Source organism: Schistocerca americana, chromosome 2, assembly GCF_021461395.2.
Source record: "Schistocerca americana isolate TAMUIC-IGC-003095 chromosome 2, iqSchAmer2.1, whole genome shotgun sequence".
Classification (NCBI taxonomy): Eukaryota; Metazoa; Arthropoda; class Insecta; order Orthoptera; family Acrididae; genus Schistocerca; species Schistocerca americana.
Genome location: NC_060120.1, coordinates 217537852 through 217555970, shown reverse-complemented (window position 1 = coordinate 217555970; position 18119 = coordinate 217537852). Strand labels below are relative to the sequence as shown.

The 18119-nt window shown below is 44.4% G+C and overlaps 1 protein-coding gene across 1 annotated transcript in view; it reads left to right on the top strand.

The window, feature by feature from the left end:
* The window catches only part of LOC124595616 (apyrase-like), a 64110-nt gene extending 48430 nt beyond the window's left edge, over positions 1–15680 (top strand). Inside the window, exons 8-9 of the mRNA XM_047134435.1 lie at positions 5314–5514; positions 15252–15680. Of these exons, the coding sequence (XP_046990391.1) occupies positions 5314–5514; positions 15252–15343 (293 nt within the window). The 3' untranslated portion in view covers positions 15344–15680. The remainder of the gene's footprint in view (positions 1–5313; positions 5515–15251) is intronic.
* Positions 15681–18119: the final 2439 nt, after the last annotated feature.

The window sequence follows — 18119 nt, the reverse complement described above, 5'->3', positions numbered from 1 at the left end:
GTCCATACCATATTAGCCGCTCGTATTTTCAGTTGCGTCTACAGTAGCCTAGGTAACCCCCATCTGTGCTCGTAGCATTTCATTTCTCATTTTCTCTCTTCTTGTTACTTCAAAACTTCGCCTCCAAAACTCAATTTCCATTACATTTAATTTCTTATTATTGACTCTGGAGACTTCCGAGAGTTCAGGACCCTACAGAGCAAATCACTCAACTACAGTTTCATATGCTCTCCTTCTCAAATTTTTTGACGTACTTTTATTCCAAGTAATGGAGTGTAACTCCTCAATTCCCACTTTCCCTTTCCTGTTCTACGCTTTATTTCCTCGTTGGTCCACCTTTATCCGAAATGATTGTTTTTAAATATTTATATGATGGACTACAATTTACTATAGATCCATAATCCACACCATGATCCCTTCCTGTACCTCTGACAACCAAGTATTCACTCTTTGTACACTTAATTTTCAAGTCCCACTTTTCATATTCTTCTCTAAGATTTCTTAACCTCTAAGACACATCCTCTTCTTCTTCTTCGGCGAAATTAAGAGAGAACAGGATGTCATCATCTACTCTAATTCCCATGCTTTTGCACTTCCTTTTTCGGTGCTTCGTTCAAAAATAATGAGTGTAGACGCTAAGCAGTCCTTTGGCAACCTTACGTTTTGTGTTAGTAACTTCCGAATTTTAACACGAGACTGAATACAGCTTTCCAACGGCCTGTATGTAACAATTATGAATGTTTAGGTTATTCATTGCTTTGCACATCCTACGAAGTGGTACAGTGTCACATCCATGTTATGTACCAGGTTATGTAGAGTTATCTTGTCGGTCAGCTCTCTAATGCTGCAGATATTATCGAGACAAGATCTTCTTGCCCGGGAGTCACTCTTCCGTTCTATTTCCTCGGTTTCTCTCTCAGTTCTAGTTTTAAGGATCTTATCAAGCGGTCGCAATACAGAACTGAGAAATGCGATGCCTCGATAGTTTGCGCAGTCCTTCCTTACGTCTAATTCTCAGAGCTTCTTTGACGTCGCGCGAAGTCCCACTCACTGCCCCGGTCAGGACCCACTTAACTCTTAACGATGTGGGGCGCGAGAGAGAAATTGCGCGACCTACTGCACCAAATATTTACTCATAAATGTTTATTGGCAAACGCGGATTAATTCTCAGTACTGCTATAGTGTTACAACCGATTAAATAAGGGTCGCCAGCACCGCTTTGGTTTGCCAGACGGGGTTAAACTATCGCTCCTGCTAAGCCAGTCATTAATGCTCTGTACTCTGTAGCCCTCTGACTACAATTAGAACGATTGCGTGACGCGACTACTGCACTGGAAAAAGCAGTCCGATAACAGTCAGTATACATACGCCAACTGGTTGATACCAACATCAATAAATAGTCTCCACAAATACAATACAGGATGATACACAGCCTGACAACAAAAGCGAGGAACCCAGAAGAAAAGGAGAAAATGAAATGAAAGTTTATGTTATTTCAGTGTTTGAAAAACGGAGTCAAATTTACAAAGGACTTAGCAGTATGAGCCCTCTTACCAGTATGAAATGAAGAGCAGCAAGCTGTCGCACTAGGAAATACTTCAACATGTGAACGTAACGGCATTGCGCGATCGTTCTTAAATGAACACACAGTCATTTGTCTGCATTGTTGTTTGTTTAATTACGATCCAGGTTTCGGCCTGTTATGCCATTTTGAAGTGATTGAGTGTATGCAGGACATAAAACTCAAAACTAGCCATAATTAAGTAAAATATTCGCTCCCCACGAAATTCCAGACCTAAAATCATCATTTAAAGTTTTTCTTGATAGCAAAGCCTGACATAAAAATTGGCCTCATCACTTATGACCAGTTCGTTTGAGGCTTGGGCTGTCGTTCATCAGTTCCAGTTCCTGGAAAATGCGTAGTCTCTTTCGGAGATGGTCTGCATTCAGTTTTTGCACTATTCGAATTTTGTATGGGTGGTATTGCCTTTCCTTGTGCTATATATAAACTGCGAACCGATGTGTCTGCTCATGATTGCGCGCAGAATGCCTGGGATTTGGGCTGAAAGCTTCTTCCAGTCCTGCAACATTCTCTGTTGCGCACAGGTGTTTTGGATTTCCACACCTCTCGTACACCATATCATCCATTTCCTCAGATTTCTGTACCCACACTTTGATAGCATACGCCGACGAGCTGGGGCATGACGTGCGACATTCTAGCGATCACGAAATACACGCTACGCAATCGCGTAGCTGTCGTCGTCTTTGTAAAACGCATTCATGGGAACAGCACCTTGTTCACTGGTCCACGACGCCATCTCTACTGAACATCGATATGAGAGTCAATGGCAAAGATTTGTTGTCCATGTACACCACTCCTGGTTTAATTCCTAACGTAACTTGCTGTTTCCAGGTTTGCGAAATCGCTCTTTTCATTGCCGCATCTATTACTTGTGGGACCATGTAAAAACATTGATGTATTCGTTACCGGTGTCTGACATGGAATCATTTTGGATTCGAATTGTGTCAGGTTGCGAGGAAATACGCAATTTACCTGGAATTAGAGATCTTTGCAGGGCCATAAGCCTTCGATTTGAGTTCTGTATTCAAGCGGGAGATGGACATTTTGAACATCTTCTATAAACACAGTTATCTGCAGGAAGGTAGTTGTTCCGATGAGTAACACAGTTTTGAAGGCCACAACTTGGAAATCAGGTACTTCCAGTCATATATTGTACCAGTCCGTTCAATAAGTGTTGCAACACATTTTTTGCTGAAAGTAGGTTCGTATAATTCGGGATTCCAGTACAGCATCTTATTCCGGACTCTTTTGGCTACAAAACTTTATTTTATTTTTCGACATAATCTCCATTCAATGCGACCGCCTTACGCTACCTTACTGAGGGCGGGGAGGGGAGGGGGTCCTTTGCGCCCTCATGGAACCATTCTACTAGTCAACATTAGAGCTAAGACCCTGCTGCCTCAATAACCTTCCCATAACCGACGTACTCCTTTCCGCGGAGTGCGTCGTCTATTAGTGGTCTGAATAAACAAGACCTATATTGGAGATCGCGACCAGTTTCGCAGTTTTAAATTTGCATCTTCAGATGATTCATCATATAAAGGGGTAAAGCAACGTATCAGAAATTTAGCCAATCCAAGAAAGGGACAAATAAAAGCGATAAGGTCTATGTCCACTTACAGTCAAAATATTAAAGGTTCTATTTAAACCGAATAAAGCCATTCTCAAAATTTATATCCGGGCATTTAAAACTTACGCCTCACGAATGTGCGAGGGTCTAAGACAATACGCATCGGGGGCTAAGGATATCCCCAACCTCCATTGTAGATAGCCTGGGGAGGGGTTTATTGGGTCAAACAGTTGAAAGTCTTCTGTTAGGCCAAGAACACGGCGGGTACACACCTTTCAGCACCCAAGTTTCTGAAAACAACTCGATACCTCTTCATGGCGATTTGCTATCACTGCCCAGGAAACGCCTCAAATCTAGAAGACCAGCATATGAAATGGGAGTCCAAATGCTATCCACAGGATTCGACCAGGACGCAGAGTGGAAACGTGAGTGGCAAGCTACAAGAACCCGAAACCACGAACTTGTAGACAATCCAACAGTTCCAGTTCCAGGTTTCCACCAACCAAGGGAGGTGCGGGTGCAGTTAAACAGATATCGGACTGAAGAGGGTAGGTGCAAATACAACAAGCACAAGTGGGGCTTTTCAAGTGACAGTGTGTGTGACTGTGGTGACACCCAAACAGCCACATTGTGAATGAATGTCCCTGGTGGCATTGAGAAGCTCCATCAAGCATCGCACGAGGCACTCCGCATGACCGAGTTCATCAACATCCGAGTGTAGTTTGAGCCGTTTTAAAACTTGTGTACTGAATATAATTTCACATGTTCATTATTATATATATTTCTTTGTTTTGCTAAATGTGTATTACTGTAATTGATGCATACGATAATAATAATAATAATAATAAGCACCCAACTGGTGGACGAGTGTCTCAATACTGCCAGCAGAGACGTCCTGTTGATCAGTGAAGTGTTTGATTGTGATCCGTCTATCACCCAGATTGTGTCCACACATTGCAACATTTCAGGAGTCGCAGCTCTAGGCGGCCAGCCGGAACTTAGGAGATCGGACAAGTTTGCGCGACCTTATTGCAATGACGACAGACGCGTCGCACAACGACTTGCCGCGCTTTTGTCCACTACCAAGTCCTCGTAGACATTCTGGAAGCGCTTATCAATAAATGCGATGCTTTTGTTTTTCGCCGAAAGAAACTCAATGACAGCTCTCTGCCTGGAACGCACCTCCGTTGCAGATGCCATTTTGAAGACGACGCATAGCACCGCCACCTATCGGAACTTCATGAAACCAAAAGGCCTGAAGCGGGAATATTTCACGATGTCCCACAACAAATCGCGCACCTTTCTCAACCGAAATTGGCCGAAAATGTTCATTACTTATTGAACGCTCCTCGTAATAATCTTTTTTATTGTCTACATATGGGAAACACTTAGTAGAAACTATTTCCTCTATTGATGAAGTCTTCTCGGGTTATCAGCCGAGTCAAAAAATAGCTCTGAGCACTATGGGACTTAACATATGAGGTCATCAGTCCCCTAGACTTAGAACTACTTAAACCTAACTAACCTAAGGACATCACACACATCCATGCTCGAGGCAGGATTCGAACCTGCGACCGTAGCAGCAGCGCGGTTCCGGACTGAAGCGCCTAGAACCGCTCGGCCACAGCGGCCGGCCTGCCGAGTCAAGGCGTCTTTCTGCGGCAACGTTTCGACAAGGTTCCTACTTGTTATCTTCAGTCGAAATGTCAGATTCGTGTCCCGCCAGCACGAAGGTAGCCCCGCCGCGATGCCGACGCAGACTAGGCAGAGGAACCTGCGGCCCAGTGGCTGCGGTCGCAGGTTCGAATCGTGCCTCGGGCATGGGTGTTTGTGATGTCCTTAGGTTAGTTAGTAGTTCTAAGTTCTAGGGGACTGATGACCACAGCAGTTAAGTCCCATAGTGCTCAGAGCCATTTGAACCATTTTTTGATCCCTGAAGCTAACAAATAAGAAACTTTTCGAAACGTTGCCGCAGAATGACGCCTTCACTCGGCTGATAACCCGAGAAGATTTCATCATCGAGATTCGCCGAGATGGTCTAAGTTTGCATATACTCCCTCCACTTCTGAAACACCCTGTATGTTGTAGATTTGCACAATGAGTATGACCTGTGCTGTGCCGTATGTTGTGTAAGGAATGTGGTGCCCCTGGTGTGTCGCAGGCCTGCGCGTGGTGTACGATGTGCGCCAGCCGGTGGGCAGCCGCGTGAGCAGCGTGCTGGTACGCTGCGCCGAGTGCCGGGTACCGCGCTACGAGCCGCTGGTGCCGGACGCGTGGTACACGGTCGCCATCACCACCTACATGGCGCAGAACAGGGACACCTTCCGCATGCTGCGCGACAGCGGCGTCAACCACACTGCCGGTGAGTAGCGCTCCTGCTACCTAGCACGTAACACTTGCTTATTCACCGGGAGGCCGCTCTCTGCACATAGGCGGCGCGAGGCGTGTCAGCTGCCTGTAGAACCGCCTGCATGCTTCTGCACGCTAAAATATTCACAGTGTCTGCACAGATAGCAGATAACGCTGCGGGTAGTTACCATACGTGTATCTATGGAATGAGCGTAGTCTAGTGTGCGTGTCTTCAACATCAAACAAGGCTAGTCATATGATTTTGGGGCGAAGAATTTTAACCCTTCTAGAACTTAGGATGTGTGGGACGCCAGAGAGGCCATTCTGAAGCTGCAGTTGATAATGGAGCCGCCGGTAGCTACCATAGTTATGTGTATGTATGCATGCCCTCAACATCAAACAAGGCTAGCCATGTGATTTTGGGACGACGTATTTTAATCCTTCTAGCACTTAGCATGTGTGGGACGCAAGAGAGGCAATTCTCACGTTGCAGTTGATAATGGAAGCGACACTAAAGAAAATTCAAGACACGTTCATAGGATTTGTCGACCTGGAAATTGCGACAATGTCAAACGGGGCAAGATATTGGAAAGTCTAACGGAAATTGAGGTAATCTTTCGGGAGATATGGGTAATATGCAATATGTACAAGAGCCAAGAGGGAATAATAAGAGTGGACGACCAAGAACGAAGTGTTGGGATTAAAAACGGTGTAAGAAGGGATGTAGTCTTTCGCCCTTACTGTTCAATCTGTAAATTGAAAAAGCAATGATGGAAATAACACAAAGATTCAGGAGTGGGATTAAAATTCAAGGTGAAAGGATATCAATGATACGATTCTCTGTTGACATTCCTATCCTGAATGAAATGGTTCAAATGGCTCTGAGCACTGTAGGACTTAACATCTGTGGTCATCAGTCCCCTAGAACTTAGAACTACTTAAACCTAACTAACCTAAGGACATCACACAAATCCATGCCCGAGGCAGGACTCGAACCTGCGACCGTAGCGGTCGCGCGGTTCCAGACTGAAGCGCCTAGAACGGATCGGCCACAACGGCCGGCTATCCTGAATGAAAGTGAAGAACAATTGCATGATCTGCTGAACGGAATGACCAGTCTAAGGAGTACAGAATATGGATTAAGAGTAAATCTAAGAAAGACGAAAGTAATGAGAAGTAGCAGAAATGAGACCAGAGAGAAACTAAACATCAGGGTTGATAGTCACGGAACACATGAAGTTATGGAATTCTACCACTTAGGAAGCAAAATAACCAATGACGGACGGTGCAAGGAGGCCATCAAAATTACACTGTCACTGGCAAAAAGAGCATTCCCGGCGAAGAGAAGTCCTCAAGTATCAGACATAGACCTAATTTTGAGGTAGAAATTTCTGAGAAGTTTTGTTTGGAGCACAGCGTTGTGTGGTAGTGAAACATGGACTATGTGGAAACCGGAACGGAAGACAGTAGAAGCATTTGCGATGTGGTGCTACAGATGAATGTTGAAAGTTAGCTTGTCTGATAAGGTAAGGAATAAGGAGGCTCTCGCAGAATCGGAGAGGAAAGGAATTTGTGGAAAACACTGACGACGAGAAGAGATAGTATGATAGGACATCTGTTAAGACATGAAGGAATGACTTTCATGGTACTAGAGGGAACTGTAGAGGGCAAAAACTGTAGAGGAAGATAGAGATGGAACGCATCCAGAAAATAATTGAGGGCGTAGGTTGCAAGTAATACCCTGAGATGAAGACGTTCGCACAGGAGAGAAATATGCATCAAACCAGTCAGAAGAATGATACCCTCCCCCCCCCCCCCCCCAAAAAAAAGAAAGAAAAGGCCACTTCGCGTATTTCGAGTGTTTTTACTTCCATACTACAAACAGATCACCTTCAGAAGTACCGTGAAACTTTGTAAGCGCGTTTTACATCTTAACAGTTTGATGATAGGAACTGAAGTTGGCTTAAGGATGTGAATAGCAATGGTATTGCGCTTTCTCACCACTGTGTCGTAACTCAGATTCCACTTTATTCAAGTTTTTCCAGTAACGGGATAAGAAGTGACAGCCAACAGTATTTTTTTTGTTTACATTTACTACTGAACTTGTTCATATTTCAACAACATTTGTTTTTAGGTTTTCTGTTGCACTTGTTTATATTGCCGAAGCTGTTCTAATTAATTACGTTATAATGACACTGTATACGAAACTGTCTCATGCAGGCATATTTAGATACACACAGTGGTTTGAGAACCTGCATGAACTGGAGGGAATTAATCAGACTCTCATGACAAAATTTTATCCGCATATGAACATAGCACCAACACAGAGGTTGTTTCACAATTCCTGTTACACACTTCTAGACGTTATAGAGGGGACTTAAGAATCCATGTCCGAAAACGTCAACCAACGGTACTACGAAGTGCCAAACTTATAGGAGCCGGTGCCTGTTAATGTATGTACATACAGGGTGATTCCGTGATGATGTTACAAACTTTCATGGATGTTGCAGACAAATAAATGTATCACTTTGAGGTAAGGGTCCCTCTACCGGAAACGAACGACTGAAAAGTTACAATCGAAAATCATTCTGATACCTCTGACAGTGGAATGCTTAATAGAGGAGACGTGTTTCACAGTAGATGAAAAAGTGCTCAAAGCTCCTCAGGTATGCGTTTTAGAGCCCATGTTTACTAGACATTTTTCACTTGTTTTGATCCATACTACCACCTCAGAAAGTTGGTTACCCAATAATCTCAGGAACAACAATCCCAGCAAATGTATTCCACTATCAGATGTATCAAAATGGTTTTCGCTTATAACTTTCGACTCGTTCGTTTCCGGTACAGGGGATCTTACCTCAAATTGATGCATTTATTCGTTTCCATCATCCTTGAAAGTTTGTAATATCATCACGGAATCACCCTGTATGTACATACATTTACAGACACTGGTTACTATAACTTTAGCGCTCTGTAGCTTCGCCGGTTGACATTTCCGAACATGGGTTCAAAAACATGATCTACTAAGTCCTCTCTACAACCTCTAGAATGTGTAACAAGAATTGTGAAACAACCTCTATATTGATGCTATGTTCATATGCAGATAAAATTTATACATGAAAGTCTGATTAATTTCCTCCAATTTGCGTATCTGAGTATGTCTGCATGAGACAGTTTCCTATACAGTGTCATTGTAACGTAATTAATTAGAACAGATTCGCCAATATGAGACAGTGCAATAGAAAACCTAACAAAATATTGTTGGCTGTCACCAACAGAGATTCGACATTATGAACAAGTGGAACAGAAAACGTAAAATAATACTATTGGCTGTCACTTCTTATCCCGTCACCAGAAAACTTTAAATAAGGTGAAATTCGAGCTATGATACTATGGCGAAAAAGCACAGTACCATTGTTCCTCACATCTTTAAGCTAACTTCAGTTGCTGGTAACAAATTGCTAAGAGCTCTGTAAAACGCGTATATACCGTATTTGTAAAGGTGATCTCTCTGTATCGGCGAACTAATAACACTCAAAAAACGCTAAGCGCTATACGGGCTAAAATACGCCATTCCAAAATCACGTGATTTGAGAAGAGCGTGTTGCGGACAGAATTATAGCTGTGGGCATCGGAATGCTTCTCGAATAGATATTTATGGCCGTTACACACACATACCTGATGGATCGAGACTGTGGAGGGGATGGTTCTTGCAAACAGTCCGTCGCAACGGTTAGCAGTGAATGGGCCTCATTACCACCAGACACTTGGGGCAGGATGTTAGGATCGTGCCACACTTGTGACAAACAAGCCGCTTGTGACAAATAGGCCGTCCTCGCACGGGATGTGTTTCCCACCGCAAAGCAAATGTGGTTGGTACCCGCTCAGAAACTAGCTGTTACAGCACACGGAACGTGTTCTTCAACGTGGTTTGTGACCACAGCGCTATCTAGCGGCAGCTGTTGGCTGTGTCTCGCACGGAAACTACTGAGGTTTGTTTGTGAAAATGGACGTGCGTAAAATAGGCCCCATTAGGTGTGGTAGCGATAGTCGAAGATGAGCAGAGAAAATCGAGAAGAAGATTGTGGGCACGTCGATGGCTGGAACAGCAAAATTTTCCCTTGGTATTACTTTGGAATCGTCAGCTCTGGCAAACGCTTTTTAGATTTTCAAATATATGAGAAAGCAGGTCGGCTCGGCAATGTTAATTTTGGTAATCTTTACTTTTAACATTCTTCAAACACCGGTCCTCTTTCGCTGCGTCTGTTGAAGACACATTTGCACTCTAGTGCATACGCTAGTTTGGCAGTACTATAGTCAATACGCTCTACTGAATTGTAAGGGATTAGCTAGTGTGACGTAGACAAGAATCCTGCAATTCATGGGTCCTCGTTCCCTGGCACGTGCACAAAATCAAATTCACTCCTGAACGGAAAGCTGTCTCATGCACAAATGGTAAACGAAATACGAGAGCTAGTCGGAAAGCAAGGTCCGATCAGTTACGAAATGGAAATCACAGTGAAAAACAAAAATGTTTTATTTGCAGCAATTTCCTACACCTTTCAGCTACTTTTCTACATTTGTCGTAGCGCTGTACCAACTTTGCAATACCCTTTTCATAGAAGGCTGCCGTCTGTGCTTTCTGTCAATTGTTTACGCTGATCTGCAGCTCGTTGTCTGTGCCAAAATATTGTCTTCATAGATAGCGGTTCACATGAGCAGAGATGAAAATCAGAGATAGCGAAGTTCGGGCTGTATGGCGGGTGATCAAACATTACTCAACGAAAACGCTGCAGGAGCATCCTCATTGCCTTTGCAGTGTGCGGCCGAAAATCGTCATGAAGGTGGAGATGCATGACAGTTGCGTTGTTTGGGCTGCACGAAATCAGGTGAAATCTCTCACATGCCCTCGTACTTGGCGGGAGACGCTACTTTCTAGGCATCTTTACGCTCTCATTGTGCTCTCAGAACTGAAAAGAGCGACGTGGCGTGATCGAGGGGCAACACTTTTGTGCAAAGCTTCATCGGATTTTCGCTGTTGTTCCCATTTCGCAATCGATCTGACCTTACTATCTGAATAGCCTTCGTAAAACTGGCCCGGAAAATATTTCACGCATATTAAGATAGGCAGTACAACTTACATCATAGGCATCTAGACAAACTGGTGCACGAAATATTTTCCGCGTTCTACTTTGTCCACCCTGTACATCAGAGAACATGAATTTCGGTTCTTCTCTGTATTTAGCGACAAGGAGGCCGCTAGCAGTTAAATAAATACATGTCGTGTGATTAGTGCCTCCCGTCGGGTAGACCGTTCGCCTGGTGCAAGTCTTTCGATTTGACGCAGCTTCGGCGACTTCAGTGTCGATGGGGATGAAATGATGATTATTAGCACAACACACCACCCAGTCCCTGAGCGGAGAAAATCTCCGATCCAGCCGGGAATCGAACCCGTGCCCTTAGGATTGACAGTCTGTCGCGCTGACCACTTAGCTACCGGGGGCAGACCGCTAGCAGGTAATGACTGCAAACAGGCCCAGTAACAGGTTTATAACGCCTTTGGGTAATGGGTGCTGTCGTGTCGCTAGACAGTCTCCGAACATTCTAGTTAAGTGGTGCAGCTGGAAGACACTGCTTTTGTATGTGGGAGAAGTGGGGTTCAAATTCCCATTCAGGCGCCCAGATTCAGATATCCCGCGGTCTCCGTAAATAACTTAAAGCAAATGCTGCGCTGATGCCTTTGAAAATGACACTGCGAATTTCGCTCTCCGACATCGTCTATTCCGTGTTTGTGTCCTCGCCTCCAATGACCTCGTCGACGACGAGATGGTGTGTCCCAGTTTTTCTTCATTTCTTTCAGCACAGGAGATCCTGTGTTCGGTTCCCAGATGGCGACTCAAATTTTCCAACAAGTAGCAGGACTTTCCAGCTAGCTTCGTAGGTCAACTGCTAAGCAGCTCGAACGAAATAGGCCACAGATACGGGCTGATTCAGAAATGCTGAAGTAAAATTTCAGGGAGACAAGAGCTGAGCGATTGTATCAATTTGACCCGGGCTATTAGGTTTACCTACCTCGGTTTCATATATACTTTGTCGTTGCGCAGCCCAGAAAGTTTGTACCGTCGTCATGGAAACACACTTCAGAAGACTAGTACCAGGAACTGAGTCACACGACTGCAATCTTGGCTGGTTTAGAGGAAGGGACGAAACAGCGAGGTCATCGGTCCCATCGGATTAGGGAAGGATGGGGAAGGAAATCGGCCGTGCACCTTCAAAGGAACCATCCCGACCTTTGCCTGAATCGATTTAGGGAAATTACGGAATACCTGAATGAGGACGGCCGGACGAGGATTTGAATCATCGTCCTCACGAATGTGAGTCCAGTGCGTTTCCAATCATCACGTAAAATACTACCATAACGCATCTAAGGGAGGTATTTATATAAGAATTTTTAACATCGTGCAGCCTCGTCAGCAACTGTGACAATTGAACATATAACACGTCAGCCTCAGTTGCAAATAGAAACCACTCTTAGGTTTCAGCAAAAATAATTTGGCCTTCTTCAGAAGCTATTGAGTTAAGTGTCAATAGCTTCCGAAGAAGGACAAATTATTTTGGCTGAAAACTAAGTAAAGATTGGCTTCTGTTTGCAACTGATGCTGACGTGTTATTTGTTTGAGGTATTTATATGATTAAGAGGCCAAAACAATGCAGTGTAGTACTCCAGAAGAAAACGGGTGCAACTGTTACTGAACTCAGAGTGTGTGAAGTACTGGACACAAACGAGGGGCGTTCAGTAAGTAATGCAACAGGTCGATTTCACTCAAGATTCCAATACACCACATTGTTCCGCACTCTTTTGACTACAAAACTCTATTTTTCAACATAATCCCCGCCTTACGCCACCTTGGGAAGTCCTGTATGTCCGCGTAGTACCGCTCTACTCGTCGACGTGGGATCCAAGTTCTTGCTGCATCAATGACCTCCCCATCATCCACGTACTGCTTCCTTCATTGGGCCAAACAGGTGGACGTTGGAATGTGCCAGATCAGGGCTGTAGAGTGGATGAGGATTTACAGTCCAATGAAGTTTTGTGAGCTCCTCTCGGATACGCAGACTGGTGTGGGGCCCTTGCATTGTCGTGCAGAGGGAAAAGTTCGTTTATATTTTTGTGGTGACGAACACGCTGAAGTCTTTTTCCTCAATTTCCTGAGGACAGTACAATACACTTCAGTGTTGATCATTGTACCGTGAGGGAGGACAGCAAACAGAATAACCCCCTCAGAACCCCAGAAGACTGTCGCCGGTGGAACTTCTCTTCGGAGGAGAGGCGGTGTGGCGCCACTCCACGAATCCCCGTTTTGTTTCCGGTCCGGAGTGATGGACCCAATTTTCATTGCCTGTGACGATGTTCGACAAAAAAATGTTGACGATTAGCTTCGTAACGAGTGAGTAATTCCGCATAGATGGTCCTTCATTGCTCTTTATAGTCTTGTGTTGTCCGCCCAGCTGAGTGGTCAGCGTGACGGATTGCCGTCCTACGGGTCCGGGTTCGATTCCCGGCTGGGTCGGAGATTTTCTCCGCTCAGCGACTGGGTGTTGTGTTGCCTTCATCATCATTTCATCCCCATCCGGCGCGCAGGTCGCCCAATGTGGCGTCGAATGTAATGAGACCTGCACCAAGGCGGCCGGACCTGCCCCGCCAGGGGCCTCCCGGCCAATGAAGCCAGATGCTCATCTCCATTTCCATGGTCTTGTGTTGAGCGGCGACGAACGGCGAACCTTCGAGTACTCCACTTGGTGGACGATCGTATCAGCACTACTTACAGAGATGTCGAATTGAGCACCGAGGTGTCTGATTGTGATCTGTCGATCACCTCGAATGAGAGTGTCCGCACGTTCCAGCATTGCAGGAGTCACAGCCGTGTGCGGCCGGCAGGCATACGGGAGATCGGTCAGGTTTGTGGGATTTTGTTGTGATTATGACAGACGCTTCGCCAAATACCTCACTGTACTTTTGTTCACTGACAGGTCTTCGTAGACATTCTGCAAGCGCCTGTGAATATCTGCGATGCGCTGCTTTTCTGCTAAAAGAAACTCAGTGCAAGCTATCTGCTTGGAACGCACCTCCGTTACAGACGCCATTTTGGAGGCTACGCACAGCGCCATCACCTATCGGAACTTGATGAAACTATAGGGGATGGAGAGTGATATTTCTCGATGTATCACAATAAATTCTACATTTTTTTACCCGAAACAGGCCGAGAAAAAAAGTGTTGCATTTCTAATTGAATGCCCGTCGTATTAACAGTATTGTTCTTCCTGGAGAAGGAACACAAAAGTATAGGTGGTTCCAAAATGTTCTTTCAGGAGCCGACTTTGTTTGTTCGAATTTTACACTATCTGAGCAATTTGTTTACAAGCTAGATGTGTTGCTCCTTTTAGGCCAGAGCGAATAAAACATTACCTATCATTTGTACAATGGACTGGGTAGGCAGACAAAACCCCGAATTATAACACTATTGTCTGTTACTCAGGAATGCCGATAAAACTGTAACTAATTTGAATCTTGCTATTTATTGTAATCAAAATATAGGGTGAGTAGCAAGTCTTTACCTGACTGCAAAGATTTATTTCAAAAGAACTATGCTAAGCAGATGCGGACTGTTGCAAGTAGTAGCCTAACTTACTAATTTTTTTTGTATACACCTCTACAACTGACCTTGCACCTACGTTACAGGAGTTTCAACCACGGACAGTGTTTCAACAAGATGGTGCGCCGAAATAGTTGGGATTATTTATTCAGCAGTTCTTGGATGAAACCTTTCCGGACGGATGGATCGGTAGAGACGCTCCAGCATTATAGCAACATTTCAGCACACATAACACTTGTTGATCTTTTTGTGAGGTTGCGTTAAGGGTAAGATGTTCACTCTTATGGCAAGAAAACAAGACGCTGTTAAGTCAGTGACGGGGCAAATGTTGCTGGGAAAGACATGGAGAAAAATACAGAATCACATAGATTTTCTACCGGCAGTAAACGGATCACTTCTGGGAATGTATCCATAAGAAAGTTTTATGAGCTAAGGCACGATCAGCAACAAACCGCATAGCTGTACCTAGCAGAGTTTCTCCGTAATAAATTTTTGTAATCAGCGAAATACTTAATGCTCACCCTGTGATACTTCTGTAACACATATCAAAGTGATACAGTTCTTTTATTAGCAGTTATAAAATCCGGATTTTTTTCGGTGCTTGTACTTAACAATCCCAGTACATATGAGGTAAGTGAAAGAGTCAATGGACTCCAATTTGATTTTTGAATACGTCACCAGTTTCACTTATAGGTAACAATTTTACATTTATTATTTACATGCAAAGTTCCTCAACATTCTAGGTCACATAGGCGCTTTACTATCAACGCTTTCAATTTATTGTTTAGATGTTCAAATGTGTGTGAACTCCTAAGGGACCAAACTGCTGAGGTCATCGGTCCCTACACTACTTAGACTAGCTTATGCTAAGAACAACACACACACACACATGCCCGAGGGAGGACTCGAACCTCTGGCGGGACGGGTCGCGCAATTCGTGACATGGCGCCTCTAACCGTGCGGCCAATCCACGCGGTTCAATTTATTGAATTACTTGAACAGAATGTTACGAGAGTAAACTGTGAAAAAGGCCAAAAATATCACAACGCGCTCCTTATCACCGTAATGAGCAATGCGACGTAAATTTCTGTTGCAGGTCGGCTTGACACGGACGTGTTCATTGACTATATGAAGAAGAACAACCCCATCACGCATGGGATTGATGGGCGCACCGTGGTCCTGTACTGACGGAATACACGAGAGTTATGGTTCACCAGGGCCTACGGGACCTGCTGCCGGAGTCGTGCGTGTGAAGGTGACGTCTGTTGCCAAGCTGAGCAAGAAACGATGACAACTGAGAGACTTTCTTTAATGCTTCACTTTACTTCCTAAGTACCTACGCAATGAGAACAGATATTTATTTTATATCATTTGTTTCATGAACGATAATTGTAATTCTGGTTACGCAGGTAATGGGTGCGATGGATCGCAGTCGTAAGAGTGATACACTTTATAGTTTGTAATTTGGTTTATACGAGAAATATATTTTGGGGTTGCGTTTGGTTTTCCTCTAGACCTACAGAAACACACAGGGAAATTCTGGCTGGCCTCACAGCCAGGGTTCTCAGGTTGAAAGAAAAAAAAGAGTCTGTGACCGACAGCGTGGTGGCGACACTATATCCTAGCGTGACTCGCCTTCCTAGACAAATCACTATCCAGCACCAGCGTGCTGGCACTCGACTCGGAGGTAGCCATTTCGATTTCTGGCGGTGCAAGGAATTTTCATCGCCAGTATGCTGCCTGCAAAGAAAGGAGAGACGGTAGCGTTATGTATTCGAGCACCGGACTTTGGGCCAGTGTCCGGCATTAAATTCCAAAGCCTTCCGCAGTTTCGAAGTGGGGACATATGGCACTGTTGACGGTGGTACGTCCATCGGGTAGGGATGTTAAGCCCGGCGGTCCCTTAGGTACTACTCGGGAGGAGAAAACTATGTGCTTATCATCGCACAACACAAATGTACACACTGTGAACACAACTATTACAGTCACCTACACTAAGCATATACACTTAAGACACAAGTCTCATACACCGCATGGAAAGGGGCCATTTTGCGCGGAAGAAGGAAAAATCCTTCCCGATTAGCCGGCTGAATCTCCCACTCGATGTCTTCCAGCCAGCAATGCTGTATAACTGTTTATTTTTTTTATCGCAATGTAGTCGCTTCTGAAAGATCTAAGTCGAAACAAGTCCCCGGAAGTAAACGATATTCCGTCAGAACTACTAATAGCTTTGGGAGAGCCAGCTTTGATAAAACTCGGCCATCTGCTGTGCAGAAAGCAGTTGCTTGACAGCTGTGAAAATTACCGAACTGTCGGTTTAATAAGTCATGGCTGCAAGATACTAACATGAATCCGTTACAGAAGAATGGAAAAACTGATAGAAGCAGACCTCGAGGAAGATCAGTTTGGATTCTGGAGAAATGTAGGAACACGCGTGATAATACTGACCCTACGACTTATCTTAGAAGACCGGTTAAGGAAAGGCAAACCCACATTTTTAGCATTTCCAGACTAAGTGAAAGTTTTTGACAGTGTTAAATGGAATACTCTCTTTGAAATTCTGAAGGTAGTAGGAGTAAAATAGAGGGAGCGAAAGGTTATTTACAACTTGTACAGAAACCAGACGGCAGTTACAAGAGTCGAGGGGAATGAAAGGGAAGCAGTGGTTGCAGAGGGAGTGAGATAAGGTTACATCACCGATGTTGTTGAATCTGTACGTTGAGCAAACAGTGAAGGAAACCATACAAAAGTCTGGGCTAGGAATTACAGTGCAGTTGTAATTCTTACAGAGACAGCAAATGACTTGGAAGAGCGGCTGAAGGGAATGGAGAGTCTCTTGAAAGGAGGATATAAGATGAACATCAACAAAACCAAAACAAGCATAATGGAATGCAGTCGAATTAAATCAGGTGATGCAAAGGGACTCAGATTAGGAAACGAGACATTTAAAGATTAGTTTTGCTAATTAGGCAGCAAAATAACTGATGATGGCCGAAGTAGAGAGGATATAAAACGTAGACTGGCGATGGCAAGAAAAGCGTTTTTGAAGAAGAAAAATCTGTTAACATCGAATATAGATTTAAGTCTTAGGAAATCTGCAGTTCACCTACAAAATAGATTTCTGGTGAGGCCCGACTATTTACGTATGTGGAATCCATACCAGGTAACAGAAGACAGTAAGCATACGCTATGAAGAGCATCGCAAATTGTGACAGGCTTTACTAGTACAATGTATTAAGGAAAGTGGTACATATTTGAAGAAAGTGACATTTTATCTCGCGATCACTTAGTAATTTTCTGGGCGAATATACTAATATCTCCAGCCGTTTCTTATCGCTCCTTACAGGAGTGATAAGAAAAAGATGGAGATATTAGTATATTCGCCCAGATTTTAAAAGATAGCAGATCACACAGTGAATTGTAAGAAGTTTTTCTGTACATACTACAAAGGAATGTATGGGAGTGGAAGGGGGGGGGGGCTACTTAATATAAGATCAATAAAAATATACACTCCTGGAAATTGAAATAAGAACACCGTGAATTCATTGTCCCAGGAAGGGGAAACTTTATTGACACATTCCTGGGGTCAGATACATCACATGATCACACTGACAGAACCACAGGCACATAGACACAGGCGACAGAGCATGCACAATGTCGGCACTAGTACAGTGTATATCCACCTTTCGCAGCAATACAGGCTGCTATTCTCCCATGGAGACGATCGTAGAGATGCTGGATGTAGTCCTGTGGAACGGCTTGCCATGCCATTTCCACCTGGCGCCTCAGTTGGACCAGCGTTCGTGCTGGACGTGCAGACCGCGTGAGACGACGCTTCATCCAGTCCCAAACATGCTCAATGGGGGACAGATCCGGAGATCTTGCTGGCCAGGGTAGTTGACTTACACCTTCTAGAGCACGTTGGGTGGCACGGGATACATACGGACGTGCATTGTCCTGTTGG